Consider the following 19,122-nt stretch of genomic DNA (forward strand, 5'->3'; position numbering starts at 1 on the left):
AAGGAAGCGCAGATTAGCAAAACTAACCTAACACATCAGTCAAATCCTGACAATGTTCCTTACCAATTCCAGCATGATTGTTGAATATAGATGGCAAAATATAAAATAAGTCAGAAGTTTGTGAGGTTTAAAATTTTTTTTTTTTTGCCTTTTTGGAGGGCAATTAGGGTTAACTTGCCCAAGGTTACAGGGCTAGTATTTTTGTGTGGGTGTTAAATGTCTGGGGCCAGAACCGAACTCAGGTCCTCCCAGCTCTGGGGCCGGCGCTTTACTCACTGTGCCACCTACTTCCCCTAAAATTTTATTTTTTTAAGGAAAGACTACATATAGGAAATGAAATACCAAGAACAGATAGTAAACCAAAAGAGTCTTAAAATATATAGGGAAACAAAAATCTTTTTAGAAAAATCTATTGATTTCTCTAAGGAGAAATGGGTTAGTAAAGTATTAGAAGTATTTCAGGGGAAAATATGATGATGAGTTGTTAGAGGTTGAAAAGAACTTTGTCATCTGAGAATAAGTATTTATGTTATGGCTTCTTAAGCTTGTGACAGTGATGACCCTTTCATTCTTAAGTTGACATTTTATTTAGGTTTTGGCAAGAGAAGATCTTGGCAGAGTGTTAGACTGACCTTATTAGAAACTCACCAATTTAAAATTTTAACTTTCCCTACTTCCTATCTGTTAACCTTAGGAATAAACAATACACATATATAACTATACTAGGTCTAGTATGGTTTGGATACCTTACCAGTCAATAACAGTGACAATGACTGTCAGTTAAGTAAATAAACTGTTAATATGAGGTATAAAAATGCTGAACCATGCACAATGTGCAGATTTTTCTTATCCCTGATTAAAAATGGATGGATTTATGTCTGTGGAAAAGAGCCTGGTAGATAGTAGAAATTGGATTAATATACCACATGAGAGTGATTTAGTGACCTAAAATTATAAAAATGTATATTTCCTATGGAAGTTTTTCCCTAAAATGAAAAACTTGTATGTTTGTTACTTTTAACCTAGGCCTGAAATTCTAACCAAGCGGATGACCAATGGGAAGATTGTGTACCGTGGGACAAATGCTCTGCGTGCCAAAATCGACCTTATTGAAAGGTACAAAAATTAAAAGGTGTTCAAAGATAATCTCTCTAGCCTTTGAAACTTTTCATAAGGAGATCAATCAAAAAATATTTACTAAGTATCACTATGCCAGATATGCCAGACACTTCACAAAGTTGTAAGAAATGGAGGTGAGGAAGAAGTGCAGTCCAGGGATGAAAGACAGCCTGTGCAGAGACCAGAAATGAGAGGTTCAGGGCATGTATGAGGAAAAAGCAAGAAAACCAGCTTGGATAGGTCATAGGAAGGCCAGTAATGTTTATTAAGGCCAGTGAGATTTATAAAAGGGTTTATATAACAAATAAAGGAGTTTCTATTGACTATCTAAAAGTACTAGAGCTACTATTAAATAAGAAAGTAACATGGTTACACTTGTCCTTTAGGAAAGTAATTTTGGCGGTGGTAATGGATTAGAGAAAGGGAATCCTTCAGGCAGGGAGACCAGTTAGGCTATGGCTCTAGTCCAAATAAGAAATTATCACAGCTTGAAACTAGGGTGGTGGCCATGTGGCTGGAGGGAAGTTGAATTTGAGAGATATTGTGAAGGTAGAATTGAAAAGATTTGGCAACTTGATGGATATGGGAGGTTAAAAAAAGATCAGTTAAAGGTGATTCCAAGGTTAAAAATCTGAGTGACTGGAAGATGGTAGTACCTTTGGCAAAAATAGGGAAGTTCAAAAGAGGAGTGAAAATGAGCTTGTTGAACTTGACATGCCTACAATACAGTCAGCTCCAGATGGTCAGTAAGTAATTGGTGATGTGGGACAGGAACTCAAGGAAGAAACAGGGGCTGGGTAAGTAAACCCTAGGATTTGTTTGCATTGAAGTGATAATTAAATCCATGGTAGCTGATAAGGTCAAAGAGAGCCTGTGCAAGAACAGAAGAGACCAGGTCCCATGAAAGAGTCTTCTAAAACCCCCATATTTAGAGGGCAGGCTATGCAGAGTGATCTAGCAGAGGGGACTTTAGTGGAGTCATTATATAGGCAGGAGAACCAAGAGAGATCAGTGTCTTGAAAACCCAGGGAGGAGAGAGACTGCAGAAGCACAGGACTGTCCAGAGTATCAGATGCAGCTGAAAGGTTCAGAAGTATGACGACTGAGAGAAGGCCATTTGATTTGGTAATGTTGGAGAGAGCAGTTGAGTGATGAGGGCTGAGAAATAAGAGGGAGGTGGTAGCATCTTTTTCTAAGCCTTTGACTGTCCAAGGTGGGAGAGACATAGGGCGATTGCCAGAGGATATTAAAAGTTGTTTTTTTAATGTATGTGGGAGACCTGAGTTGGTAGATACAGAAAGAATGAATATTTAAAAAGTTGATTGTGGGGCAAGGTGCTGGGGAGAAAAATTGAATTAGGGAAGGATTAGAGGAAAGAAGAAAGAGAATGGGAAATGATGTTGAGATTTAGAAATGAGGGTATGGGAAGATGTGTCTGCCCAGTATAGAACTGAAACAGTCTTTTTAAGTCCAAAGCTCCATTTTTGCCAATAATGATTTCATTATTCCCCAACCTGAATTTTCTCTTCTAGCTAAGCTGTTCCTATTCACTGCCTCACAAGCATACCTTCATCTTTCTTAGCTCCATACCTTGGCTCATATAGCTCCCTGCACCAGGCACACCCTCCTCCTCCTCTCTAAATCTTGTATGTCCTTCCAGACTCAATTTAACATCCTATCTCTTCTTTGAGACTTCCCTTCCCTCACCAGTCTGTGCTTCCCTGTTCCTCCTTTAGAGTTTTCTCATCAGAGAGGGGACACTGGAGGCAGTTCAGACCAGATGGGGCTGGTTGTAACATTTTCATTAAGATCCTTTACACCTTGGAAATCAACAAACCCTTCAAATCAAGACTTGATGTATTGTTTTGTTGGTTGTCTAGATTTAAGAAGGTGATGGGAAAATATTAACGCAAATTTAAACTTTTAAGTGTGTTAGGTGAATGTTGGAGAACTGTTTAATATTTACCAGTACACCCCTACCTATAATGCTCATTTTCTGCACTACTCATTTGACACTTAAAATATATACTCCCTTCTCTTGTTAAAATTCTCTCTCCAACTTGGCTATAAGCTTCCCATTATATATATATATATATTTTAAGCAATTGGGGTTAAGTAACTTGCTCAAGGTTACACGGCCAGTTATTTCTGGGTGTGGTGCTAAGTATCTGAGCCCGGATTTGATCCCCAGGTCATCCTGACACTGGGGCCAATGCTCTTACTCACTGTGCTACTGGCTGCCCTACCCATTTTATATTTTAAAAATGCTTCTATGTTCCTCACAATTCTTATAGTTCTCTTCTGTGAATTTTTGTATATCTTTTTCTATTTGGTCAATTCTGCTTTTGAAGGCTTTCTCTTCATTGAATTTTTGTGCCTCTTTTACCATTTGGCCTTTTTTGTTTTTTAAACTAAAAAAAACACCATTTGTGTCTTTTAAGGGTGTTATTTCAGTATTTTTTGTGCCTCTTTTACCAAGCTGTTGACTTTTTTTTTTCATGATTTTCTTGTATTGCTCTCATTTCTCTTTCCAGTTTTTCTTCTACTTCTCTTGATTTTTAAAATCTTTTTTGAACTCTTCCATGACCTGAGATCAATTCATGGTTTGTTTTGTTGGGTTTTATTTTATTTTTTTTGAGGCTTTGGATGTAGCAGTTTTGACTTTATTGTCTTCTGAGTTTCTGTTTTGACCTCTGTCACCATAGTAATCTTTTTCTGCTATTTGTTCATTTTTCTAGTCTATTTCTTGACTTTTAACTCTATGCTAAAGTGGGACTCTGCTTCCTGAGTGGAGGGGGTACTGTCCCAAAATTCTGGGGACCTGTAAGTTTTCCATTCTTCAGAGGTGTTATGATCTAGCAAGAGGTATGTTTATTACTCTCCCAGCCTGTGCTTGGGTATCTGAGTGACCACAAACACTTTTCCACCCTGGAACCATGACCAGGGTCCCAGCTCTCCTACAGTCCCAAGCTCCTCCTTGCCCTGGGACTGAAACCCAGGACTACAACCTAAATCCCAAGTATGGGCAATGCAACAGAGTCCTGCCCCCTAGTGCCAGCAAAGGGACCCCTGTAATCTTCTGACTAGCTGTCTAACCCACTTACTATCTGTGGGCTGACCAGTCTGGAAACCAGAATTAGCCTACTCCTGGTTGGCTGGGCCATAGACTCTGCTCCACTCTGACCCCAGTGCAGCAGACCTTTCCTGCTGACCTTCTAAGTTGTCTTGGGCTGGAAAATTGTTTTACTTTGTCCTTTTGTGGGTTCTGCCACTTCAGAATTTGTTTTGGGGCATTATTTAAAGTTGTTTGGAGGGGTTTGGGGGAGATCTCAAGCGAGTCCCTGCCTCTTCTCTGCCATCTTGGCTCCATCTGTGCATTTGCCCCATGTTCCCCCCTCCCCCCATTCTTAGAGAGTAGTCCATATGAGAAACACTCAGAAAATAATTTTTGATTGATTTAAAATAGTGTGTGTGTGTATGTATATGTATACCAAAACTGTACAAGAAGAGGGAGGTATATTAAGCACTATCAGAGAAGGCTTCCTAAAGGCTGTGGTTGTTGAACAGTACAAAACTGGAGAGAATCCCAGAATAGAGAAAGCTTTGTGTAAAAACTTCAGTGAGGTGAGCGATTGGGAATGTGGTTTGGTAAGCCAGTTAACAGAAACACTACCCTGCATATGAAGTGGGATAAGTATAGTTAAGCAAAGAGAAGCAAATGGATAGAGATTATTTTTTGAACACAAGATTAAATGTTTTATTTCATTTAAGAGGGAGTCGGGGCCATTTTAATTAATTACTTCTCAATAAATCATACAAATACTCACTGAATGGTACTCTATTAAAAAGTAGCAGTTAAGGAAAACCATCAAATATAGCATGAACTTGGGGAAAATTCCACACCTATAGAACACCACTTCTCTGCAGAGATGAAGTACATTCCAGTGTTGGTCATCTGGAACCCATGCTGATCATTGCATTTGATCTGAGTTCTGTGGTGTCTTCATTTATATTATTGGTCATTGTGTCTGTTGGTTAAATTCTGCTTTTTCTTCTCTTCATACTAGTCCATGTTTTGCTGATTTCATTATATTCATATACCACCATTTGTTCAATCATCTCCTAACCAGTGTGTACCTAAATTTTGTTTTAAGCTTTTTGCTCCTACCAAAAAAGTGCTACTATGTTTATTTTTATATGCACAAGGGATTTCTTTTATTTATTTCTTTGGGTTAAAAGTCCAGTAGTTGGTTTGCTGGGTCGAAGAGTATGACTATCTAGTTTACTTTTCATACATAATTATAAATCGTTTTCTAGAATTGTTAGACCAATTCCCAGCTCCTACAATAGTGTACTAATGTTCCTGGCTTCTCAAGCCTCTTCAGCATTGACTATTTCCATTTTTTATCATCTTTGTCAGCTTGACAGGTGTGAGGTGATACTTCAAAATTGTTTTATTTGCATTTCTCTTATTGTTTAGTCATTTCGAACATAATTATCACTCTGATGTTGATAATTTGCATGTCTTTTTTTAATTATTCCTGTCCTTTGACCACTTATCTATGGGGAAGGGGCTCTTGGTCTTTATTTATTTCTGTCAGTTCCCTAGAGAATCTGAATGTCAGATATTGGATGTGATTTTTTTTTGTTCAATCTATGACTTCTCTTATTCCAGCTACATGGATTTTGTTTCTGTAAAAACTGTTAAATTGTAAATAATTAAAATTGCCAGGTTTTTTTGTAATTTGTGTAAATTTTATAATTTCCTCATTCTTGTCTGGTTATGAATTTTCTTCCTAACCACAGTTGTGAAAATGCCTTTCATTCTTCACTAATTTTTTAAATAATGTGAATTCTCGGATTTAGTCTCATATCCATTAGGTTTTCATTCATGTTGTATGCAATGTTCTTTGTTTTTTTCATGGATTTTTTGACTCCTGTGGCTGTTTGGTGAAGCCTAAAAAGACCTTTTCATATAAAAAACAAAATACATAAATGCAAAGAAAATCGATTATTTTGAAATACAGCTATCAAAAAAAATTTTTTTTTTAACATTTATGGACCCCAATTTAGGAATCCCCTGGCCTAAATCAGTAGGCAGATTTATTTTCTAGTTTTCCCATAAATTACTGAATCTTTCCTCCAAGAATTTGTGTTCTTGAATTTCTCAAATGCTAAGCCATATCTCCTTCACTCTTGTTTACCTAATCCATTCCATTTATCTCTTTTTTTTTTTTTAAACCATTGGTAGTCCTGTTTTATTCTTTTTTCTGCATTTATTATTTGGTCAATAAGTGACTTGGCATACAACAGATTTGATTAACATATACTTTTGATTTCCAATCAGGTTGTATCAGACAAATGTACATGAAGCTAATGAAGTTAATTGGGAACACCTTGCTGGTGCCATTGGGTAAGAATATTTGTTTGATGTTAGGCTAATCAGAAGTAATATTCATGTAATATAAATGTTTCCATCTAAAAGGTGACCTGTAAATTTTTAGAACAACATGAAATTAACATGTAGGATTTTTAGAGAAGTATTAGTAATTTCACTTCATTTGAAAGGAAATTTTATGTACTATAATACCTAGCCAGTAAGAGATGAGTGAGTTTTCATTTTGCTTGTCTCTATGACAAGAAACATTTTTTTACTTTTCCTTTGTAATGTTATCAGACCTGTGTAAGGCCTTGCATTTTTCTTTTCAAATGAAGGCTCAGCTTTCTCTCCCTATCCCTTAAGCCTTGTTACAAACATGTACTCAAACAAAACAAATTGGCTAAGCCCAGGTTAAACTTAAAAGTATGTCAGGTGGGCTTTCAGACAGCCGGTTGTTAAGTAGTTAACAACTCAAACTTGTCTAAAAAGCTAATTTTCCTCTTTACTCATTTGACACTCAAGCACACACTCCCCCTTCTTGTCAGACTTGTCTCCCCAACTTAATTATAAGATTGTAATTTCTCCATTTTATGTTTCTAAAATACTTTTCTGTCCCCTGAAATTCTTTGAAAAGTATGATCCACATAACAATAAGTATTTGTTGATTTACATAAAATAATACACACATAACCAAACTGGACAAGGAAAACTAGGTACATCAAGGACTGATCTTGTAGGCAAGAGGAGGCTTCTAGCAGATGTCCTTGTTGGATGGGGCTTTGAAAGAAGGAAAACCTCCAGCACATCTTCATAGAACTTAGCAGCTTCCTGGAAGAATGACGAGCTTTCGCTTGGTCAGCCACTAACCATTGACTGGTCTTACATCTCCCAGCTCTTTTCACTGTTCTTGCAGCAGCCACCATTAGTGACCATAGCTGAGCTCATCCATACCCTTAGCTTGGGGAAAAGAAGGGAATAAGCCTTTAGTAAGTGCTTACAAATGTATACTAGGCACTATGCTAAAGCCCTTTTACGATTATCTTGTTTGATCTTCACAACGACCCTGGGAGTAAGGTACTGCTATTATCCTCATTTTTACAGTTAAGAAATTGAGGCAGACAAAGGTTAAGTGATTTACCCAGGGTCACACAGCTAGGAGGTATCTGAAACTGAATTTGAACTTAAAACTTGACTTTGGACTGGCCCCCCCAGTTGTCTCTGGCCAGCTTTGGAGCACCACTGCTTCGTATACTAGACTTCACCATTGCTGCTACTACCTCTAAATGAGACTGCTTTAAGGGTTTGTGTACTGAACAGGCACTTAAAGTCTCACCTAGGGTAGAAGTTCTGGGGGCTACTCACAAACCTAGCTCTACTCTGAACAGCATGGCAATTTTGACCTCCATTTCCTTCCTGAGCTGGCTCATCCCTCCTTAGGCCATTTGAGGTCTTCCTCTACCACCAAGCTCACCATAGGAATACTCAAATTAGTGCAGACCCTCAGTCACCTTAGCTCACAGCTGGAGAGCTGCCAGTCTTAGTCTCCCCAGCAGCTGGGATTATAGGCATACACCACCCCATCTGGTCACAGCTGCTTCTCCACATGGGATCTCTCTGACCTCGACAGCCTGTCTACAAGCAAAGATGTGGCAGAACCTTTATCTTTTTTTTTTTTTTTAAAGAAGAGATACTTGATTTCTTAGAATATAAATTTTTTGAGTCTAGAGACAACATGATTGCCAATAGCAGTATGTAGTGATAAGAGAGGGAAAACATGATCTATTCCATTATGTATCTGTATATTTTATTCACAGTTAAAATATTTACTAGATTCTTGTTTTATTGTTGTGATACATACATAAACTTAACATTGTTAAATACACGCAAAACACTTAAATATTTGTCTGTTTTATGGTAACTGTTTCTCTTTGGAACAGCAATCCTGAAGGTCTTCCCCTCCCAGGTTGATTTTTTTCTAAATAAAGGTGCCTTGTCTTTACTCACTTTTGGAGGGGGAAGGCAAGGCAACTGGCGTTAAGTGACTTACCCAAGGTCACATAGCTAGGAAGTGTTAAGTCTCTGAGGCCATATTTGAACTCAGGTCCTCCTGACTCCAGGGCTAGTGCTCTATTCGATGTGCTACCTAGCTGCCCCCTCGATTTTTAAAGAGGCCTATTCACTGAATGTTCATTACCTCACTCTAAGTGAGTACCTGAAAAGGCTTTAGCCTAAAAGGGCCAGGGTCTCCCATTGCATCCTGAGTTATCTCCAGTCTTCCTGATGAATATCTGGTCACTGGATCCAGATGGCTCTGGAGGAGAAAGTGAGGCTGGTGACCTTACACAGCCCTCCCTCACTCAAAGTCAGCTGCAAGTCATGTCATCATTTCCCTAATGCCATGGTCCTCTTCAAAAACAAAGTCAAACACAACAACAAGCTAGATAGCATCAATATTCACCAAATACCCATTATTAACCTTTTTAACTACAGATGATTCTCTTCTTAAAGATATCACAACATTTGTTTCATATTTGACATTAGAATCAGAGTTTTAGAGTTGGAAGAGATGTCAGCAGCCATCCAGTCTGACCCTAAAGGCAGCCACTCTTAAGAGCTGGGAATTTTGTCCTGCCATCAGTTTTAACTTGATCTCTTTGTAACTTCTACTCATCTCCTAGTTCTGCTCTTTGGCCAGACAGAATAAGTTTAGTCCCTCTTCCATAGGATAAGCCTTAAATTGCTTGAGGATAGCTATTGCATTCACCCTTAGTCTTCACTTCTGATCTACAAATCCCTTCTTCATCCAATTCTCAGATGACATGTCTGCATTCCTCTCCTCCAGATTTTGTCTACCTTGCAACCATTAAATACGACCATTCTGCCCCTGGGGCCTAGAACATGTTGCAAGAGAAATCTGAGGGACAAATATTTTTTAAGTTTCTACGCAAATAAATTTATTAGCAAAGCTAACAGTTTCAAAGACCTCCTCAGTAGGGTACGAAGACACCTATGGAGGACTAACAGAATCTTTATAGTCATCAATGAGGAACAAAGCAAGCTTACATAATCTTAGGCAATATAGGCATTCCTTTATTCTGATTGGATAGTGGACTGATACATTTCTACATTTCTGCCCCCCACCCATAGATAACCTCTGCCATATGTCTCCTCCATTCCTATTGTCATGCTTCTGAATGGAAGTGGTAGGAAATCATGGAACTGAGCTCCCTGGCTCCATTGCAGTTTGTTACCTAAACTTAGCTAGGACCTCATTTCAGTAAAACAGTTCTTTTATTCCTCTCTGATTTTCTGTCCCCCTTTCCACAGAGACTTTTCACATCTTTTCTTTCCACAAGCCTTCTACACCATCATCTTCCCCACACCTGTCACTTGAGAACCTTTCTACTTCACCAGATTCTATGTTCTGACCCAGCTTGTCCCCAGAGCTTCTGTCCCATGGCATCTTAACTTCATACTTAACATAACTTCAGCCATCTTCCAAATTTCCCTGTTTCTTTTGAAGGCAGATTACCATTCTTCCATTCTACCAGGTTCTTATCTGTGGCCATTATGAGATAGCTGGTGGCACAATGGATGGATTGCTGGGCCTGGAGTCACAAGACCCAACTTCAAATCCAGCCTCAGACAGTTACTAGTTATATGAGCCTGGGCAAGTTACTTAACTGCTGTTTGCCTCAGTTTCCTCATCTGTAATATGGCCATAATAGCACCTAGTTCCAGTTTTGTTATGAGGATCAAATGAGATAATACTTAACACAATGCCTGGCACATGATAGAATGCCGTTTTCTCCCACCCAGGGCATCCATGATTTTTCCCTCACCAAATATATCCATTTAGTTACCAAATCTCACCATTTCTGCTTCAACATCTTCTGTCTGATCCCTTATTCTTAGCCACCATTCTCATTACTTCTCAATTAGATTTTGTGTAATGGCCTCCTAATTGGTGTTCCTGCCTTAAGTTTGTCCTCATTCCATTCCACCCTCCACACTGCTACCATCGGTCTTCCTGAACTGTACCTCTGATCATATCTCTCTGCTACTCAGTAAACTCCAGGGGTACCTTTTTGCCTCTAGGATAAAGTATAGAATCCTCTCTTAAACCTTTAAAGACTTTGGCCCCAGCCTTTCTTTCCATCCTCTTTATTCTGCTTCCTGTAGCCTACTGTACAAGCCAAAATGTCTTCACGACACTCCATCTCCCGTCTCCATACTTTTGTCCTAACTGTTCCCCTCACCAGAACTGTGCTTCCTCTTCACATCTGCTTCCTAAAATCTCCGATTTCCTGTAGAAGTTCAAGTAGTGCCTTCTACAGGAAGCCTTTGTAGATGGGTGTCTTGCTTGATAGATTTAAACTCCTTGAGGGCAAGGACTCTTTCATTTTTCTTTGTATCACCAGCTCCTAACACAATTACTGGCACATAGTAGGTACATAATAATGCTTGTGTGATTGGTTGATTACAATTGAGAAAACTGTTAAAGGAACTTAAAATCTTGAAAAATAATTATTTAAAAATATGGTGTCAACCTTCTAAAATGGCAAACTGAACCTTGTTATATATTGTAAAGATTATTAGGTATGTTCTACTGTTTTATTTCTGGCTCTGGCAACTTCCTTAGCTGTGCGACCTTTGGCAAGTCTTAAGACTCTGAACTCTAAAAGAGCAATGAAGGTCATTTTTAGTTCATTTCCCTCATTTTATAGAAAAGGAAATTGAGGTCTAGACAGGGAAGGGATTTCCCCAGGTACATATAAGTGCTTCCCTGAGCCTTTTTCCTTATCTCTAAATTGAGTTAATTGGATTACATGATCTCCAAGTCCTATTTCAGGGAAGGGGAAAAAGAATGAAGGTCTGTCCCCCTGACTACTCCAAATTACTTTCTTAAAATCAGGTGCACACTATACTTAGTGCTTTTATTTATAAGCAAAAGAATAGTGGTTTCTGGTCTATTTTCTTTTTAAGATTGGTTCCTAGCCATTGTAAGTAGATATTAGTAATAATAATTGCATGGGCAACTACCTGGCACAGTGGACTGGACTTGGAATCAGGAAGACTTCTTCATGATTTCAGATGTGGCTTCAGACACTTACTAGCTGTGAGACCCTGGGCAAGTTTGCCTCAGTTCCTGATGGCAGAGCACTCCAGTATCCTTGCCAAAGAAAACCCCAAATGGAGTCACAAAGGCATGATTAAACAACAACAGTAATAATGATACCAATGATATAATTTTCATAATATTGAATTTGTGAGTTGCTGAATGCTGAATGTAGATATATTCTTTCTTGCTTGCTTATTTTTTTTAGAGATGTTCCTCCATCCTATGTTCAATCTAAGTTTTACAAACTGAAAGCTACCTGTGTCCCTCTTTGGCAGAGGAAGACTTTCCCAGGTCAGTAGTCTTAATTTCGAAATATTACTTTACTTTATTGCTAGGGGTATTGGGTTAGATCAATGATTCTCAGCTTTTGAGCTGTAAACCCAGATTACAAATTCACATTTGACCCCCAAAAAATGTGCAGCATGAATAGTGTGTTTTATATGTATGATCAATCATTCATTTATGCTAATAGGAAAAAAAACAGAAATTCTTGTTAAAGTATTGCCAAGTTAATAGTTTTTTATTATGCTTTTTCTCACCAGATACTAATATAAATATTATCTCTCTTGGGGGAGAGGGTCTGTGAAGTTTTTTGAGAGTAAAAAGAGATCCTTTTCACTCAAAAAAGATTGAGAACCACTTGTTTAGATGACATTGTATCACAGGATATGTAACAAAGTAATTTAAACTACATCTAAATGTCTGGTATACTACAGTGAATCAGTAGATCTGTGAACCAAGTGATTCAGGGCAGGATTTGGGGGTGGTTAAGGAGTGGTTAGTTCTTAAAGGAACATGCACTTTTAGTATCTACTGCACAATTGTTTTACCCAGAATTCGCTGGGAAATAGCCTAGGGGTGGGGGTGCCATTATGGAGGTGTGGTTTTAGGTCTTCAGCATCACTTAAGTCAACTCGTGGTCAGGGCTGACTGAGGAATGCTCAGTCTGATATCCATCGATGTCTTGATAGACGTAGGGAGGATACATATATCTAAAGCCTAAGATAAGCATAATGAGAAGTCCAGAATGTATGGAACAGACATAGGGATTTGGCAGAGATAATCCAGTGGAATTCTTACAGGTCCAACTTGTTACTGTACCAGACAGAGAGAGAAATGAGTAATTGCTAGACACCCTGTCATTGGGGCAGGGAGAAGCTGGCAGAGATAGTGTTTTGAGGCTAGGGAGAGAAATGTGATTTTGAAATTGGGATCCAAGCATCCCATCCAGGGGTATGATTTGGTTGGGGCTAGAGCCTTGGACTCCTTTATATCTGTATAAATAGTGTTCTCACTATCTCATTACCTGGCTTACACTACAGTTCCTTTTCCATGTTGTTTATTCTCTCTGTCCTTTATATTTTAAAAATCATTCTAGGGGCAGCTAGGTGGCACACGGAACAGAGCACCAGCCCTGAATTCAGGGGAACCTGAGTTCAAATTCGGCCTGAGACACTTAACACTTAACTCGATGTATGACCTTGGGCAAGTCAATTAACCTCAATTGCCTTGCCTTTCCCTTCAAAAAAAAAATCATTCTATACCGTATTCCACTATAGGTTGCAAATGGAATGTGACCTTAATATTAAAGCCCATACTGAAAGAAAAAATAGAAGAAAGCAAATTATATACCTTTCATAGCTATGGGTAGGATATGTGTTCTTTACCAAACAAGGAATAGAGGCCATTACAGAAGATAAAATGAATAACTGACTATATGAAACTGAAACGATTCTAAAAACCACTTTCCTTACTGTACAAGATAGCAACAAATTAGGAGTCAAGTAATTCTCTTTCTAGGTTATCTTGTCCCGTTGTGGTCAGTGGTCCTGGTTATTCCTGATACAAACTCTATTATGAAAAGAAGATTCAGACATAAGCAGTTAGGATGGCGTCTAATGATAATTCCTTCTAGGTGAATTTAATCTCTGATCTTCTCCCACTTCACCAGTGCTAGTTCCTTTATGAAGTTCCTCTAGGTATTCTGTGAAAAGGCCTCTTACAGTATTTTTAATTGGTATCTTTTTTTTTACATCATTACTTCCCCTTCATCTCTGGAGAGATATCCCACATGACAAATAGTTGTTTTTTGGGTTTTTTTTTTTGCTTTTTGGAGGGCAATTGGGGTTAAGCGACTTGCCCAAGTCACACAGCTAGTTTAAACTCGGTCCTCCTGACTCCAGGGCCAGTGCTCTATTCACTGCACCACCTAGCTGCCCCAAGAACAAATAGTATTTTTTAAAGAAAAGAGGAAAAAATCAGCACAGCTGATGAGGATATTTTTTTTTAAGTCTGCAAATATGTGCAATATATAATACTTGTGGATTTCCCGTCTCTGCAAAGGAGTAGGATGTAAGAGTATCTCTAACTTTTTAAATCATGCTCATTTTTATATTTTTGCAACATTCACTTTTAATCTTTGAATATGTGTGGTTCTTTCCATTTACATTGTTATATCATTGTGTATCCTGTTTTCTTGGCTCTGTTTGTTTCATTCTTTATCATTTCATATAGATCTTTCCATGCTATTCTGTATTCATCACATTGTCATTTCTGACACATTTGTCAGAAATATTCAATTGTAGGGGCAGCCAGATGGCTCAGCGAGTAAGAGCACCAGCCCCAGTGTTGGGATGACCTGGGGATCGAATCCGGCTCAGATACTTAGCACCACACCCAGAAATAACTGGCCATGTAACCTTTACTTAACCCCAATTGCTTAAAAAAAAAAAAAAGAAACATTCAATTTTATTCATATACCACAGTTTAGCCTTTCCCCAATCAATAGGCATTTTGTTTTAATTCATTTTTATTTTCAATTCCAAATTTTCTCTCCCCTCTCCCTCTTCCCTACTTTTTGAAAAGGCAAGAAAAACAAAACCTATTACAGATATATATTAATTTCCACATTAGCCATGTCCACCAGCAGAGAAAGAGAAGAAATCTTCATTCTGAGTCCATTAGCTTTCTATCTAGAACTGTGGCTAGTATGTGTTATCATGAGTCCTTTGGAATTTGGGTTGGTCGTTTTGTTGATGAGAGTTCCTATCTTTCAAAATTGATTATCTTTACAATGTTGCTATTAATGTATAAATTGTTCTCCTGTTTCTGCTCATTTCACTTTACCTCAATTCATGCTAGTCTTCCTAGATTTTTCTGAAATCATCCTTATCATCATTTCTTACCACACAATAGCATTGTCACATTTGTATACTATAGCTTGTTCAGCCATTCCCCAGTTGATGGACATCTTGTTAAATTCCAATCCAATTAGTTTCCAAAAAGAGCTGCTATAAATATTTTTTTATATGTGAGACTTTTTGTTCATTCTTTGATTTCTTTAATATATAGATCTAGTAGTGGTATTGATGGATCAAAGGGTATATATTGTTTGTTAGCTTTTTGGGCATAGTTTCAAATTGCTTTCCAGAATAAACAGTGCATTAGTATACGTGTTTTCCTCCATCCTCTTCAGCATCTGTCATTTTCCTTTTTTGTCATCTTACCCAATCTGATGTTTTTTAGTAGAACTGGAATGATTCAAATAACTATGGTTTTCCAGTGTAACTGTTTTAAAGAATAAAATTCATTTTAATAAATGTACTGGAATGGAATGTTTGTTATAAAAATCAGTCGTATAACTTTATGGCCACTTCCTATGAATATTACAACTATGGGAGTATAGTATTTGGAGAATAACACTTATTTGATTGTGTACTTTCTATTATGTTTGTTTGAAAATCAGTCACTGATTTCTAGTTAAATCACCTATCACCTGGTACAGCTTTTATTTATTGATTGTAACATTTTTTTAACTACTTCATTAATGTCTCATCAAATATAGTACTTAAAACAATTTAAAAATAGAGAGGAAGACCTTCATTATGCTAAGTAGACTCCCTATGGAAGATCTATGAAAATGTTACTGTTGAAAAAAGCTGTGAATTTGGAGTCAGGTCCTAGATTGAAATCCCTTATCTGCCACTTAACACCTGTGTGCCCTCGGACAAATCATCTAACATCTCAGGGTTGCAGTTTTCTCATCTGTAAAATTTGAGTTTTGGACTAGGGACTTCTGAAGTCCCTTCCAGCTCTAAATCTGTGTTTATGGTTTTATGAAGACAAAAAAAAGATATAAACAAGAATTACAAGAGGCTGAGAAAATATGGAGGAATTTGTAGTGGTGAAGGGAGTCAGCACTCAGCTATCTTAGCATACTGTAAAATACATCCAGAGTGATTTGGATCCAGAGTCTCTTAAATTTTGGTTCCATGCACCATTTTGAACCTAGAGACACTGATATTCGTTTGAATTTAATGTAGAATTAACTTGGGATTATAAGATTTCACAAAATAATAACAGTAGCCAGCATGAAAATTTAAGGTTTGCAAATATCTCATTTGATCCTCACAACAATCTTGGAAGGTAGGTGCTACCCTTTTCCCCATTTTACAAATGAGGAAACTGAGTCAGACCAGGATTAAAGGATTAAGTGACAATTGAAATTTTATTCCTCTTTAGAAATCATAGACTACCTCTATGAGACCAGCCGCCCATTACTGGAACAGAGGTTAGAGAGGAAGCTGAAGAAGGAAGGCACAACTGTCCAGGAGCCTGAGGTGCCAAGGCAGTCGTTTCGATTCAAGGACATCTTTTTTTGTGAAAGTGACAGCGAAGAAGAAGATAGAGAAGAAAGCAGTTAAACTGGGGTCACACACAAGTTCCTTTTTTATGTTTTTAATTTATTACACTGCTCTAGTCTTTTAGTCATTTTCAGAATTGTCATCCTGTGAAAAATGGATAATGACCAGGGAAGGATTGGGGGAGGGGAAGTGTTTGTTTAATTCTGCCTTAACATCATTAAAATTTTGAGGTAGAAGAGACATTTAAAGTGTCTCCTAAACCCTCTCATTTTACAGGTGAAGAGGTGAGCTAATATGATTGAGGGAATGTTATGAGTCTAGGAGGAAAAAAATATTTACTAGCTAGTAACCAGGCTTAATTTCCTCATGTGTAAAATGATACGAATACCTGCACTCCCTACCTCCCAGAATTGTTGTGGAGAAAGTTGTCAATTATTAACTATATAAAATGATTTTTTAAATTATTGTTTGGTGTCTTGATTTCATTCTGATAAAGTGACTTTTTTACTTAAAAAATTTGCATTTTAGATATATTAGTTTAAAATACTTGTGTATTAGATTATCATGAAAATATTATTTGTATTGTTTTGAGTTTGATATCCCTCACAAATGGAATGACCAATTTCTACTGCTAATGAGTAGTTGAACAATATCTTCAGGTTGGTTTTTTTTTATGTAGAGATAGTTCCTTGTACATTTCATTATAGTTAATGAAACAAGTATAAAGTCATTTAGATAAAGATTTTTAATCTTGTAATGAAAATGCATGTGTGCTTGATATAAGGAGCATTGCACTGTTGGAGATTATTTCATTTGCTTTTCTGAAATGGACAAATGAAATGGACATGACAACAAAGCCAATTATAATTTGATAGGAATGTTTATTAACCACAGTGACTGCCTCCCCAGTAGGGAAGACAGCATTGAGTCTTCTGAAAGGTACACTTTTATAGAATAAGGTGTTGCTAATCAACAAAATATGGTTCCAAGGGGGGTGTAATTCCGTTAATGCCATTTCTAGTGAAGCCTTGATTACCTAGCAAAGCTCAGGATACAAACATAAACAGACTTGAATCTGGAGCATGTTTCAAGCAACACAGGTAGAAAGTTCCTTCACTACTATGGCCTATTAGGTGGTTTCCAGGGACCCTGGTAGGGGCCCCCTTTTGGCAGGTTTAGGGGGCTTTGGTGTATAATTTCTGATGGGCACTTTACTCCCCCCTTTTTCTTGTTCATAGTTGAAACCCAGACTTGTTCTCTTGCACTAGGGCTGTGGTACCCACTGCTGCCAATCCTGCCATACCAAGGCCAACTAGGATAGGGACTAAAATGGGGGCTGCCAGCAAAAAGGTGTTCTTGCATACAAGCAGTCAGAAGTTAAAGCTCGGGTCCGAGGAACTTGGGGTCTACCAGAGTGCTGCCTGAGTCTGCGGGGGTGATGGTAATGGGTGAAACGGGGGAGGGGAGCATCCAGGGTTCAATTGCCACCAGGAGGTGGGTTGAGGAATAGTGAACAAGGCCCCAGGGTCCCTTTCTGTAACATAAACCTGATTCCCCAAGGTGTCCCAGTTTTCCAATCCTGTTTGGTCCAATACAAAACTCTGATGACAACTGGGTTACATGACTTAAGGGTATTACAATGAAATGAAATGTGGTGACCCAATCAGCAATGGTTACACAATTCCAATTGGCACAGTGATATTTCCCCTGCCCCCCACACTCGGGGGACCCGTCCTCAGGGCAGACATACGACTGGGTTGACCAAAGGCTGCTTTTATGCCCATGTCTCCACAAGCAGCACTATCGGTCCCCACAGAATACATGCCTGTATAAGGAAACAACATGAATCTGGGGTGCAGTGATCAAAGAAAAAGGGTGGGCTGGCCATGAGTCACATTTTTGAAATTAAGAGTCCCATCAATTGTCTTAGTAAGAGTCCAAGAGTACAAGGTGGGAGCATAGGAGTTGGAACCGGCCAAAGACAGGAAAGCCAGGAACAGGAGCATCAGGACAGTCTCGTCTTTTCAGTTGTAAGTCACCGGTTGGCTCTGTTACCCACAGGTCTGCTGGTTTGGGAGGAGCTGTCACCTTTATGTGTGAGGGGTGGATCCAGGCTTTTCTTCCGGCTAACAGCAGAGTATCTTGCTTGGAGGGATTTGAGAAGTAAATCATTAACAGTCATACAAAACAGCATTCGTCACCCGAAGTACAATAGGAGGTGAGGTGCCGAACAGAATTTCAAAAAGGGGAATGAATTTTACACATATGTATTAAGTTACAAATATTAACACTTGCTTAGATGATGGAATAACTACAAATTCAGATTAAAACAGCAAGTTCTTTTCTGCTTTACAATTTGTTACATCAATTCAGCAAGAAACATGTCTTGCAAATGGAGGTTTAGTGGATCTCCTAGAATCACACCAGAGATTTAAAAAATTTCTTCTAAAGGTATTTTCCTTCTTCAAAATAGTTTCAGTGATCACTAAACCTTTATGAAGGAAGTTAATTGAAAACTTTTAAATGATCTTAAGCAGTTTGCATAACTTTCTGTACATATTCTAATTCTAGATGAAAAATAATATTAGATTTTCCAGTAAGCTAACATAAAAGAACTCATATCTTTTACTGATTACTTGCTCTGAGCATAGAAACCTGTTATAGAGGGAAAAAGGCAGGGACATGTGACATTCCAAATATGCCAAGAGCAAACGTCCTTGGCTCTGTGTAAATTCAGGTACGGTCATAGATATCCAATCATACAGCATCTGTTCCATCTCATAGCTAGACTCAGAAATAGGTGGGAAACATTCCTTTTCAAAGGAACCACATAGGTAAACTGAGCCGGGAGGGATCCC

General features: G+C 38.1%; 1 protein-coding gene across 6 annotated transcripts in view; it reads left to right on the forward strand.

Annotated features, from left to right (window-relative positions):
• TTF1 (transcription termination factor 1) overlaps window positions 1–16,728 on the forward strand; it is a 33,659-nt gene extending 16,931 nt beyond the window's left edge. For 5 of the 6 annotated variants that reach the window (XM_069069305.1, XM_069069307.1, XM_069069304.1 and 2 more), the window contains 4 exons: window positions 1,027–1,116; window positions 6,467–6,532; window positions 11,827–11,912; window positions 16,143–16,728. In XM_069069305.1, coding sequence (XP_068925406.1) covers window positions 1,027–1,116; window positions 6,467–6,532; window positions 11,827–11,912; window positions 16,143–16,324 — 424 coding nt within the window. In that variant the 3' untranslated portion in view covers window positions 16,325–16,728. Of the gene's footprint in view, window positions 1–1,026; window positions 1,117–6,466; window positions 6,533–11,826; window positions 11,913–16,142 lie in introns of those variants that run through there. The other variant, XR_011164704.1, reaches the window with a different exon arrangement.
• The last annotated feature ends 2,394 nt before the right edge of the window (window positions 16,729–19,122 follow it).

The sequence above is a fragment of the Petaurus breviceps genome, unplaced genomic scaffold, assembly GCF_028583685.1.
Source record: "Petaurus breviceps papuanus isolate PSGF00001 unplaced genomic scaffold, PetGlider_PUasm1.0 90779, whole genome shotgun sequence".
NCBI classification, from domain to species: domain Eukaryota; kingdom Metazoa; phylum Chordata; class Mammalia; order Diprotodontia; family Petauridae; genus Petaurus; species Petaurus breviceps.